The 13,344-nt window shown below is 33.4% G+C and overlaps 2 protein-coding genes across 3 annotated transcripts; one reads left to right on the top strand and one right to left on the bottom strand.

Moving 5' to 3' along the window:
* The first annotated feature begins 2,073 nt into the window (after positions 1-2,073).
* Positions 2,074-2,499, top strand: LOC25502190 (egg cell-secreted protein 1.1). Its single transcript, XM_013591749.1, has one exon. The coding sequence runs from the start codon at positions 2,074-2,076 to the stop codon at positions 2,497-2,499; it is 426 nt and encodes a 141-aa protein (XP_013447203.1).
* An 866-nt stretch (positions 2,500-3,365) lies between these two features.
* LOC25502189 (RING-H2 finger protein ATL22) lies at positions 3,366-5,056 on the bottom strand. Of its 2 annotated transcripts, XM_024773690.2 has the most exons (3): positions 4,444-5,056; positions 4,058-4,160; positions 3,927-3,963 (listed from the first exon to the last, which is right to left on the bottom strand). In XM_024773690.2, exons 1-3 carry the CDS (start codon positions 4,830-4,832, stop codon positions 3,934-3,936), a joined length of 522 nt encoding a protein of 173 aa, XP_024629458.1. In that variant the 5' UTR covers positions 4,833-5,056; the 3' UTR covers positions 3,927-3,933. The 2 variants fall into 2 exon arrangements, with proteins under 2 accessions (XP_013447202.1, XP_024629458.1); XM_013591748.3 differs by having other exon boundaries at positions 3,366-3,963; positions 4,058-5,045.
* Positions 5,057-13,344: the final 8,288 nt, after the last annotated feature.

The raw sequence follows: 13,344 nt of genomic DNA, 5'->3' as shown, positions 1-13,344 counted from the left end.
ATAAATACAAACGTGACACTACTATTAACCATTGATTAAATAAAATTAACGGTTGAGATTTGGTGTCAACAGATCCTAACTCTAATATATATTAGTATCACTAAACATTGGATACTAATATATAGTATCACTAAACATTGGTCGGTTTTTAATTTATTAAATTTCGTGATTACAATTCCAAAGTCCTGTCTCAACTGACAAAATGTCGAAATTGTTAGACCGAATCCCGGTACCTCCACTTATGTGTGTGAGTTTACAATGGTTTTGTCATTTCGTCTATTTACTAAAAAAAAAATTGGTGATTACAGCATAAAAATTATAAGAAGCTTTTCTTTAACATTTCTAAAAAAAAACTTTTTTTTTTTATCAATTTTTAATTAGTTTGAAGGTTTTTTTATAAGCTACTTTAAGTAGCATTTAATAATCATATACTCTAGTTAAATGCAAAGAAAAATAATACACCAGAATTTAGATACAATAATGGTCAATCTTAAATATCAAGGGCATCACAACAATATAATATAATAATACAGTTTATGAGAAAGATAGATGTGAGTAGGATATTAGTGATATCTGCACTATCAACTATCTCCCTGATCAATATCAATTATGTTCTCCATTTATTTTGAGAAATGTATATACATTGTGATTATATGTTTCGTCCATTCTTTTGACTTGATAAAGAGAGATTTTTTTATTTTTTTTGTCAAGTAGCCACTAGCCTAGTGGCTAAAACTCACACAATTAAATTGTGGAGAAGTGGAGTATTCAGGGTTCGAACCACGGCTCCTGCATATAATATGCAATATCCCTACCAACTGAGCTAAGCTCACAGAGATAAAATAAAGAGAGATTCTAGTTTAGCATAAACATTTCTCAAGAAAAGATTTCAAAAATAAATATATTTACTTTCATTCATTTTACAGGATACAAATCGATCTTTAAGAAAATAATAATTTTGGGCAACAGTGGATAGATCTTAAAATGACTTTGGCAATGGATGAAAGGGAGAATTCGGCTTGGATGAGCTTTTGGGCAACAGCATGCTACACGTTATCGTTTTGGAGGAATAAACTTGTACATGATGATGGTTTTGTCATGCCTATGAACCCATGCACAGAGATTAAAAGAAAACTTCATCATTATGTTGTTGCTAGCATGGTTGTAGTTAACACTAGTCACATGACTGTGATTGAGGGGATTACGTGGATGCCTCCAAACATGGGTTGGATTTGGCTAAATACGGACGGCGCTTCTAAGCAAGGGATGGTAGCGGGTTGTGGCGGAGTTTCTTGAGGGGAGAACGGAGAGTGGATATGTGGTTTTTCGAAGGGGTTGGGAGTTTGTAGTGCATATGTTGCATAGCTTTAGGGGGTGTACGAAGGTTTGAAGTTGGCTAGATTGCATGGTTTTCATAAAGTGGAGCTTCATATTGATTCTTGGGCTGTAGCTTCGACACTTGCTTTAGAGGGAAGGAGGAAATGTGGATGGTTGGAGCTTATTGCAAAATATTAGAAGATTATTGGAGTTGGAGTTGGACATCAAGATTCGGCGTTCGTATCGTGAAGCAAACAAATGTGCCGATGCTTTGGCGAATATGACATGTGATAAGAGATTATTCTTTGATGTTATATGAGCATTGTCCTGCTCAAATTAATTTGTTATTTTTAGCTGACTCTATTGGTATTTTGACTCCGCCTTTTATTAAATGGTAGTTCTCTTTTTTTTTTGGGGGCTAAGGCCCTCTTGTTATCAAAAAAAGAAAATAATTTTAAAGGATACAAATCGATCGTAAGAAAATAATTGGCATTTAACTACCAAAAAGTTAAATCTTCATCCTCACAGCACATAAGAAGCTCATCTTTTCCTATTCACTAGTCTTCAATTTTTAATTTTCTTTTATGACGATTCACTAGTCTTATCTTATATGTTACAATTGCACAATTATATTTACACCCTTCATCTTTTCATCCAATCGTTACAAATTAAATACCCCTAGCTATAGGAGTGTATAAATATAGACCTTATAAGCATGTTTTCGCCAAAACTAATCATTGAAAATATAAAAAGAAAATGGCTTCCTCTCACAAAGTTTTTATTATTGTTGCTCTTGTGATCATTGCTTTGGTTCCATCAACATATACGGTGGAGTCTAGACAACACTCTAACCCTTCCAACTTGATGAGCCTTGAAGCAAGATTGAAGGTGAGTGGCGAGCCTTCTAATTGTTGGCAGTCACTCTTCAAGCTCCAAGCATGTAGTGGTGAAATTATAACATTTTTTCTAAATGGTGAGACTTATTTAGGAAATGGTTGTTGTAAAGCAATTAGGGTTATTGGACATGATTGTTGGCCTAATATGGTTGCTTCGCTTGGATTCACCAATGAAGAATCTTATATATTGGAAGGTTATTGTGATGAAGTTGAGGATGTTCATTCACCTCCACCACCCACACCACAAGTATCATTTGTTGTTGAGCATAAAGAGATTGTTCCATAAAAGATTATTCTTATGTAACATTGGTCTTTTATGATTTTCAATTAACACGTAATAAAAAAGTTCCAATTTTGTTTCTTTAATTAATTTCTTTATTTTTTTTATGCATCCTTAATTTATCTTACTTTTAAGCTTTTGATTTTTCTAAACTCTGAACCAGTGATGTGTTATGCATTTTCCATCAACTTTTCGTTTTCTCTGTATATCAAAAGTTAATGGTAGTAAGTGTTTGATATGGTTATTGATTTTTTATTGCAGTGAAGTATGTACTTCTTTTTGAAGCATATAGTGGCTTTGTTTTTGCCAATCGTATAGTACCCTTTTAAATCCTACTTAATTGTAACAAATATAATTCTGTCAAAAAAAAGTTGTAACAAATATAATAAAGTAAAATTAATTTTTGTAACTTGATCGACAAAACTATAGGTCGAGTATGGCATTCTCAAATCTTAAATGTTATAGACAAATTAATCGTTAAATTAATCTATACGCTATTTTAGATGTATTAACTTTGATTTGGAAAATTACAGCATGTAAGATCACCTTGGTCTATAATTTTTTAAATAAAAAATTAAATAGAGTTTCGAGAAAGTGCTAACAGAGATAATCTGATATCTTTACCGGTGATAATCTTATTCTTATTTATCGTGCGTTCAATAATAAATCTGATATCTCAATTAGAATGGCAACTTTGGTTAGCAGCGTTGTAAGAATTGAACCCTCTCTAGACTCAACCCATGTTTGTTACTTAATTGTTCTATTGATCAAATTGTTTGACTTGTAGTAACATAATTCCAACGTTGAATAACAAACAATATATTTTTGGCTTTTTACTGTTGTTTCTTAAATATATTCATAATAAAACCATATATGACATGACATTCCTTAAATTTTGCTAGATAAATAAATTTACAATAGAAAAATTACACTCGCCTGCTCCACTTGTAGTAAAATAATTTGTATCTATCATAACATACTGATAATGAGTAGTAATAATTAATTACAATGACAATTATTAAGAAGTTGGAGATACAGGCAAAACCGAAGAAAATGAAGTAGATCTCTCTGGAAAATTTCGACACAAAGGGCAGGTAGCATTTGTCTTGAGCCATCCATCTATACAATTCACATGAAAATAGTGATTACACTCAGGAATTGTCCTCAATACTTCATTTGGCTGATACTCACAAAGACATATAGAGCAAGTGTTGTCACTAGGCCTAGGCAATCGTCCACTTTCACCAAGCTGGGTTTTAGGGTATCTTTCGATTGTTGCCCCGTCGAGGCCCATAACGAAAATCGGGGGGTGCGTCATAATAAAGGTTGAAAATTCAGTGCTTGTTTGACGTTGTACTTGATTCCTTGTGTACTTGTTTTTGCATAACATCAATGTAAGCATAATTAGACCTAGGAGTCCAGGTATTCCCAAACCTAGGCTTAAACCATACTTGACTTTCCTTGAAAGACCTACATAAATAAATACCTCAAAATCAAGTTAAAAAAACAGTCTAAATTTGCAAGAAATGAGTGAAAATAAAAAACATCATTGACTATTTCTCACCTTGGGTGGGAAGATCATAACAAGCAAGACGAAGAGCATCATCCCCAACCAATCCACATCTTCCTCCACGTGCTTCACAATTTCCACAATCAGGATCATCCCACTGCAAGGGTATGTTAGAATAATAATCAGTCCAAAACAACCAATTCGTCTCTTCCACAGGTATCAAAGTTGACGAAATAAATTCACATAATGATGTCCATGGTGTAGCAAAAGGAGGATCAGACATCATAGCCACAATCGAATAATTCATGTTCTTATCGTTGTTGATACTACTAATAGAGCTTAAATTCAAACAACTTATAGGTGGTACTAAATTTATTACGGTTGAATTGGAAGGACAATTTAGGAATGAAAAATTAACAAAAGTGTAATAATCACTTAACCGAAACGGTGAATCTTTAAGGTTTAACATGAAGTTGTTTTGGTCAAACATGAAACGTTTTGGGAAGCAAATGTTGGGATCGTTGACCCAAACTACTTGATCAACAAAGGAGATGCGTTTCACAACAAAGCTTTCAGAATTTGGAAGAGTGAGTAAGGGTTCACTGAAGGTGGTGGTGGTGGTGTTGGTGCACGTGAGGTCGAAACCTGGGTAACTACAAAGATTGGTTTGATTTGATTGGTTTAATGAAAACGGAAACCGAATTGGAAGTCCGTAGGTTTCGCATGATGCTGTCCTTTCACATGTGAAGAACTCTTCACCTTTTGTTGTTCTGTGGGGTAACAGTGATACGAGGATGAACAAGGAAATTAAATATGGCAAAGTTGACATTTTGATTTAGAAGAAGTTCACAAAGATAAAGAATAATATGATGTTCTACTAATTAAATCTTATGGAATATGGTTGCTACAACTTACGACTGTGGCGGTTTAGCCATGGTTGGGGAGAGGAAGGGGGGGAACTGTGTTTGTCTAGAAGAAAGTCTAAACAACAAAACAAACACGTAACCCAAATTTACGATTTCATTTCATTTTTTTATGAAACAATTTCATGTTTTTCTTTTCTAACGAATTTCATTTTAGATTTAAGAAATCAATTCTATTCAATGGTCAAATATTGGAATGTTATTTTATTAGAAAAAATGTTTTCAATATGTGGGATTTTACAACATTTTTTCCGTAACATTTCAAAAGAATTGTCAGAATCACTACTTACTTTGACGTTTTTCTGTAACATATCGAAAAATCAAGTGACCAAAAAATATCATAACTCATTTGTTTTCTCCAAGTGAGCAAAGATGAGTTTGGTAATGATATTACAATACGTGGAGATTGGGATTTTAATAAAATAACTCTGACAAAAAAATCTCATGTGTTTTACATGCCCAGTTTTCACTTTCGTTTTTTTTTTTCTGATAAGGATCTCTCTCACCACGATTGTTTTTTTCCCTTCGCAACTTCTGTCATCGCTCTATTCATCACTTCGATCCGCAGTCGATTTTCATCTTATTCAACATCTATCATCACATTCATAGCTTCATGGAAATAACTAGTGATAGAGTCAAATGAAAATAGTGAGTGTGATCTCCCGATTTAGGGTCGATTTACTCCAATATATAGAAAGTTTGAATAGTAGAAGTAATGCTACCTATAGCAAAACCTACTAACTATTGGTGCAAGTATTACTAACACACAAGACTTTTATTTATGAAAATTGCTTTTTTGACATTCAATACTTCTTTTTGACACAAGTAAATGACCAAATTACCCCCACCAATAGTTAACTGCCTATGGCATATGTGCCGGCAGTTAACTGCCGCTAGTTCCTCCAGAGACAATTAATTGCCGCTGGCTTTGCTGCTTTTTATCGTGATTTTACGCGTTTTGGTCGAAAAATCAAAATAAATCGAAAATTATTCAGAATTCTACGAAACTTTACAGATCCTCTATATTTTTTTTTTTAGAGCTGTATGCAAAAAACCAGATCAAAATTCAATTTCTAGGTCGACGTTTTGATGTTTTGGTTTCTTGAGTTATTGACGCATTAAAAATTCATATTTAATCCATCCGTTGTCGAAAAATTTTAATTTTTTGAGGAAAATGTTTTTTTTATGTTCTTAATATGTGTACAAAAATAATGAAAAAATTCAACCTCTATATAACTTTTCCGAACGCGAAGTTGGAAAAATATTGCAATTTTACGCGTTTCAGTAAAAAATTCAAAATAAATTGAGGATTACTCAAAATACTAAGAAAATTTTCAGATCCTTTATATGTATTTTTATAGAGGTGTCTGCTAAAAAACAGCTCAAAATTTAATATTTAGGTTGATGTTTTGATGTTTTCGTGTCTTAAATTTTCGGCGCGTTAAAAATTCATATTTAATCTGTCCCTTGTCGAAAAATTCAAATTTTTTGTGGAAGATGTTATTTTTTTGTTCTAAACATGAGTGTAAAAAAGCATGAAAAAGTTCAATCTCTAGGACACTTTTTCGGACTCCCACTTGAAAAAAATTGCGATTTTGCATGGTTCGGTCAAAAAATCAAAATAAATCGAGACTTAGTCGAAATGCTACGAAACTTTATAGACATCTCTATAAAAATACATATAGATGATGTGCAAAGTTTCGTACCATTCCAAATAAGTGTCGATTTTTTTTTTATTTTTTCAATTGCGATTTTGCGTGTTTCGGTCGAAAAAATAAAAGAAATCGAGACTTATTTGGAATGTTACGAAACATTTCACATCATCTATATGTATTTTTATAGAGGTGTCCGTAAAGTTTCGTAGAATTCTGAATAAATTTTGATTTATTTTGATTTTTCGACTGAAACGCGTAAAATCATAATAAAAAGCAGCAAAGCCAGAGGCAGTTAACTCCCTCTGGAGGAGCCAGCGGCAGTTAACTGCCAGCGCATATGCCAGAGGCAGTTAACTACCGGTGGGGGTAATTTGGTCATTTACTTGTATCAATAGGAAGTATTCAATGTAAAAAAAAAGCAATTTTCTTTATTTATATGATCAAGCATTTGCATATTTCTTCATATTACCCGATGTCAAAAAAGCAATTTTCTTTATTTATATGATCAAGCCCAAAGAAAAAGAAAACTAAGAAATTAAACGAACATTCCTATGCATGCAAGCCCCGGAAATATCATCAAACAAAAGACTTTGAAGCTCACTAGGGAGAGTCTCCAGAATATGAAAATCTAGAAATTCCATCGAAATGCTGAAATTAGCAAGCCAATCTGCACTTTTGTTGCCTTCACGCCAAGTATGGGTAATTTTGACAGTCCAACTCAAACTCAAAAGTTGTCGAATACGCCTGACCAAAGTAGGAGCCGTTCCACTAAAATTGCAATTTTCAGTAATCTTGTCGACCAAGATCTTTGAGTCACTCCACTATAAGATTAGTGGTATTCTCCCTCCACGCCATGTCCAAACCTAGGTACATGCCCCACATTTCAGCATGAAAAACATCACACATTCCAATCTTCTTGAACTAGCCTTTGATCCATCAGAGTCTCGAAGAAGCCCTCCACACCCTGCAAGAGTACCAGATCCCTTCCAAGCACCATCACAATTAAGCTTAACCCAACCAATCGGAGGTCGCATCCAACCGATGTATATAGTTTCCTTTTGATGCGAACTTTTATCCACCAACTTCGTATTGTCTTCTATCTCTCTAGTAAACTTTTGAATTAACAGTGTTGGATTGCTTGGTCTTTGAAATCCTATTTCAAAAATAGATTTGTTTCGCCAATTCCACAAATACCAACATGTTGTCATGAAAGTAGTCTGCCAAGTAGCAGGATTATCTCCAATCCCTTTTTTATTAAGGTTGTTAAAAATCCACTCCCTGCAATCAAAAGAGAAGAAATTAGTTATGTAATTTTACGAGACAAGTCTAAGCCATACCTGAGTGGCGTTCACACAATCACGAAGGACATGAATGACTGTTTCATCCTCTCTCGCACAACAAGGACAGATAGGGGAGATACCAACCCCCCACTTGCTACGACGATAATTGGTAAGGATCCTTCCATGAGTGGCCAACCAAATAATGGTTTGGATACGATAGGGACCCTTCTAGTTCCATAAGGTCTTCCAATCACCTCCCACAACAAAAGAGGTCTTGCTGCAAATTGTAAGCACTTTGGACAGTAAACTGGAGAGTGTTAGTTCCTCCCCATCCTATAGTATCTGGGCCATCAAAATCAAAAGGGGTTGGGAGGGCTAAAATCTGGTTAATAATGTCCACATGAAAGTTATCCATCAAAAAATTTAGGTTCCAGACACCAGAAGTATTAATAGCATCCCTAACTGAAATAGTAGTATCCACATAAGATTGAATAGAGGAGGGAAAGAGAGAAGTATTACTCGAGACCCACTTATCGAGCCAAAAGTTAGCACTTCTCCCATTCCCAATTTGCCAAATAACATGACGCTTAAAATCATCCCAAATTCCTACAATCGCTTTCCACAGGGGAGAGTCATAAGGTTGGGAGCTAATATTGTTATTAAGATCATTATTTTTACTGTAATTACTGTAAAGAACTCTACACCAGAGCTTATATGGTTGCTTGATAAGATTCCATAACATCTTCATATGGAATGCCTCATTCATATGATAAGGCCGCTTAAAACCAAGACCACCATGCATCTTAGGAAGACAACAAACATCCCAACTCACCAAATGAGCTTTACGCCCCTGATATGAGTCTCCCCACACAAAACCTCTTTGAATTTTTTCAATCTCATCACATATGATTTTAGGGATCTTAGCATACTGCATGTGTAAGGAATGAAGCTGATGACAGATTTTGAAAGGGTGATTCTACTTGCCAAGCTTAAACATTGTTGCTTCCAACCACTCAACTTGTTTTGAATTTTATTGATAATATGATTGAAATGACCTCTGAAAGTTCTACCTGGTGCTATATTCGCCCCAAGATATTTACCCAAACTGTTAACCTGATTAAACCCTGTATGTTGAATAATATCTTCCAGAAGATGGTTGTCAACATTCTTGGAAAAATACACCTGAGTTTTTTCTCTATTAATTTTTTGCCCATAAGATTGGCAGAACATATCAAGGCAATGTAATACACAATGAGCCTGTTCAATGGAGGCTTCTGCAAAAAGAAGAAGATCATCAGCAAAAAGTAAATGAGAAATCGGGGGACCATATCTTCCAGCACGCATAGGTTTCCAGTAATCAGCTTCCACCTGATCATCTATAATGTGGGAGAGCCTTTCCATACAAATGACCAATAAATAAGGGGAAAGAGGATCCCCTTGTCTAATACCTCTAGATGGATAAAAAGTTTCAGTTTTGTCGCCATTCCACATTATTTTATAAGACGAAGTAGATATACAATGGTGTATGATCTTGATAAGCTTAGAGGGAAACTTACACTCCTTGAGACACTCTCCACAAAGTTCCAATTAAGACGATCATAAGCTTTTTCTAAGTCAATTTTGATAGTCATGAACGCCTTATTACCTTTCATTTTGGACATAGAATACACCATCTCTTGAGCTACAATAATATTATGATGGATACTACGACCCGGAATAAAACTAGATTGATAAGGTGAAATAATATTATCAAGCAAAGGCTTAATCCTATTAACAATAACTTTAGAAATAATTTTATAAATAACATTGCATAAAGAAATAGGTCTAAATTGAGAAACAAAATCAGGCTTATCAACTTTAGGTATCATAACAATTAGTGTATTATTAATAGAAGAGGTGAGAGAAGGATTTACCCAAACATGACTGACAAAATTAAATAAAGAGCCTGCAATGGTATCCCAACATTTTTGAAAAAACTGAGCAGGGTATCCATCTTCACCAGGTGCTTTGAGCTGACCCATATCAAATTAAGCTTTTTTGCACTCCATAAAATTAATATTAGCACTCAACTTGTCATGATGAGTCTCAACGGTGTTAGGATACGTATTCCAAGACACTATTGAATCACGAATAATGATATCTTCTTTGAATAAATTCTCATAAAAAAAATTCACTAAAGCTTTCAGATTAGCAGGATCATCAATCCAAATTCCATCGTTATCGCGAAGAGTTAATATTTTATTCCACCTCCTTCTAACAATGGTTTTGGAATGATAATATTTAGTGTTACGGTCCCCATCAGATATCCATTGGCTGCGAGACTTCTGGAACCAGAGACACTCCTCTTGATACAATGTCATGGCAAGTTGTTCTTGGAGTTCTTTCTCTAAATTCTCTAGAAAATTACTATATCCATAGTTAGGGCTGTTCTGAATCCCATTAACTTCGTCCAATTATTGTATTTTTTGGATTTAATTTTCTTCTGAGTTGCAATTGAAACACATTTGATGAGAGATCTCCAAGGAGAATTCGAGAGAGAATTTTTCTTCAATTTTTCGGGAATTCATTTTATTGAAACTTTTTAATGGAGCAACAAAAGCTTTTAATTAGTAAGGATTGTTCAGTTTTGTTTATTTATCGTTCTATGAAGTACCAACTCGTATAGTAAGAAAAATAGTTTTTTAAATGCCCACGGGTCAACCTTCCCTGTCTCGTTTTTTTGACGGAATAAACATAGCATATCAACTAGAGTTTTTTTTTGACAAAAATAAATGATATTCATTCATTTAAATTGATCGAGTACATCGATATAATGCAAATTCGCTAAAAACAAAAAGGATGAATCTGTGAACAGACTCACAACATCCATGTTAATAGCATAAAACGACAAGGTACAAATGCCTACACATATGACTATATTTAAATCTCCGGAATAGCTATGTCTCCGGATCTGCAACGTGGATGACGCCAAAGTCATTGATTGGATCTGCACTGAATCGAAGCTGATCTGACAATCTGAACCGATCAAATACCTGAGAGAATCAAGAAAGACAAAACGTCGCACAAAGACGACGAACAAACCAACGTCGCACGAAGACGATGAAATCACAAAATAAAAAACGTAACAGATGTGAAAATCACTTATTTCAATAAAAGGGAAATACAAAAACGAGTTAGAGGTGTGAAAATCACCCCTCCGACGAAAAGAAGAAATGAGTGACGGCTAGGATTTAAGAAGGAGAGAACATATCGACTAGAGTTGGTGGGCTCAAAACCTCAATCAAACCGTTCTAAAATAATGAGTTAGCGGATCGAACCCATTTTGTCACTCATATAGATAGTAACTCATATTATGTTAGATTATGTTCATTGGGTATTATACTTTGGGTGCTTCTCCTTTTAAAATGTTGAAAAACATGTGAGAATATGAATTAACAAAAATGCTTGTCAAATCCACAATTTACAGAACATACGATTGAATTAGAAGTGTGTCTTCTTATGGTGTAAATATCTACCATTCAATATTTTTTTTATCATTTTCATCAGATTTTGGTAGATCCAAACCGGTGGCTGAAATTTCATTTGACCCTCTAGTCATTGGAGAGCATTTTTGTACGTTTTCACTAAATTAATTTGATCATATAATGCTATTTTATTTAATCTAATACAAAATCCTTAAACAATTAGGATTTGAGTAAAACAAGGAAAAGCGGTAGGAAAAGGTCGAACATTTTCTGGGATCCAAAATTCTTCAAGTTATTGAGAAAGATTTCACAACTTCAAAAGGAAATGAGTTTTAAAATTAGAAAAATATCAATCCATATTGACTCTTCGAGTCATGATGTATGAGTATCAAAATTCTTCCTCCAACATTATAATTTTTTAGGAATTAATTTGAATTTAAAGTTAAATTAGACGAGGCTGAAACAATCTCATCGAATCGATCAAGTTCTCTTGATAGTCAATACCTTAACTTCTATCGAATATTTTTGCATTTGGTTTAAAGTAATATGGGTGTTTAAAAAACCCATAAAATTTTGGTCAAAAAAAAACCCATAAAATTGAATCAAACCGAACCGTTCATAAAATTTCAAGTTCAACCTAAAACTTTTTCCTCGTCGAAAGAAACTTAGAATTCTATCTGTTTATATACTGTCTTCATTTTTTACATGCCGTGTCTTTTCTTTTTTAAAGAACATGTCATGTCTTATTACCGTTTAGAATGGGATATCAAACTATTTTTTTTTACATAGAAAAGAAATTATAATCAACTAATCGTTGTACAAGTTTAAAAAAAAAAATCACTATACAAGAATGAAGCTAGATCCAGTGACAAAAGAAAAAGAATGAAGCTAGAAATTAATTGTTTCTACAATGCTAACTCGGTTCCCTGGAATGGAAAGCAGCTCATGAGCAAGATCATTGAATTCGAGTGCACTTCCATTGCATTTTGATAGCAACTGAGTGGCTTGTTCCTTTGTTAATCTGATTTTCACTCTAATTCCCTCTTTTTCTCCTAATTCATTACTAATACATCTTCTTTTCTCAAATTGATCTTTTTCGTTTTCTTCTCCCAAAATGGTAGGTTCTGAATCCACAAACCTGACTCTTTTCTTCATTGTCTTGCATGTAGGTTGCTTTTTGGTTAACTCACATACATCTTTTGTTGCTTTCATAATTTGCTCTACTTTTACCTTTTTATGTGATGTTTTTTTAAGGCAAGCAAACATGGTGCTAATCATTTTTTAACTAGATAGAGTTGAGTTTTTAATTTTTGACAATAGATAGAGTAGTTTTGAGTTTTTATATCAAAGGAAGGATGGAAAAGGTACGTATATATGATACTTTGAAACTAAGGAGGATTGAGTGATAGTGTTTTTGTTGAGGGAAAATGAACAATCCAAGAGCGATTTATATACTGATTTGGTTGAACGTGTAGTGTCAACTGGGGCATACAAAAATAATAATAATGAATTGTGTTGCACAATTTACCATTGAAATTTTTGTTAGCCAATGGGTGTCCTAGATTTTTTTTCCCGAAAGGAATGGGTGTCCTAGATATCAATCCAAGAAATTAGTCAAGTCAATAATCTATTAGTCAGGCTTATGTGATTGACTGTAGCATATTCTCTCAAGAAGTGCTCAATATATATTAATTAATTGATAAACAAGATTAAAAATTAAAATAAAATACTGGAAGAAAAAAAATAATCGTTAGTAATATCTAGTAGTTTTTAGGTCATTGAAGTTATTCAATAGGTTAATTTCAATTTTCTTTAACAGACCCATTTTAAATAAAAAGAAAATTAAGCAATTGATTATTAAGGATTTTATAAGAAAATATTATCATGTGTATATACATAATGAATGCATTTGTAAAATAACTTTTTTTTAAGGAATGTGTAAAATAATCATACACTAATATATATAATATACCAATTAAATTTTATATACATGTAAATTTAGGTATTGATATTTAGATG

Source organism: Medicago truncatula, chromosome 8, assembly GCF_003473485.1.
Source record: "Medicago truncatula cultivar Jemalong A17 chromosome 8, MtrunA17r5.0-ANR, whole genome shotgun sequence".
Lineage (NCBI taxonomy): Eukaryota > Viridiplantae > Streptophyta > Magnoliopsida > Fabales > Fabaceae > Medicago > Medicago truncatula.
Note: the sequence above shows the minus strand (reverse complement) of the source record. Positions and strands in the feature narration are given on the sequence as shown.

What these genes read in the sequence shown, in the direction of transcription:
- LOC25502190 (XM_013591749.1), top strand. Translation starts at nt 2,074, where the DNA reads ATGGCTTCCTCTCACAAAGTTTTTATTATTGTTGCTCTTGTGATCATT.
- LOC25502189 (XM_013591748.3), bottom strand. Translation starts at nt 4,832, where the DNA reads ATGTCAACTTTGCCATATTTAATTTCCTTGTTCATCCTCGTATCACTG. An exon ending in TTATGATCTTCCCACCCAAG is followed by an intron (nt 3,964 to 4,057) that starts GTGAGAAATAGT and finishes TTATTTATGTAG; the next exon opens with GTCTTTCAAGGAAAGTCAAG.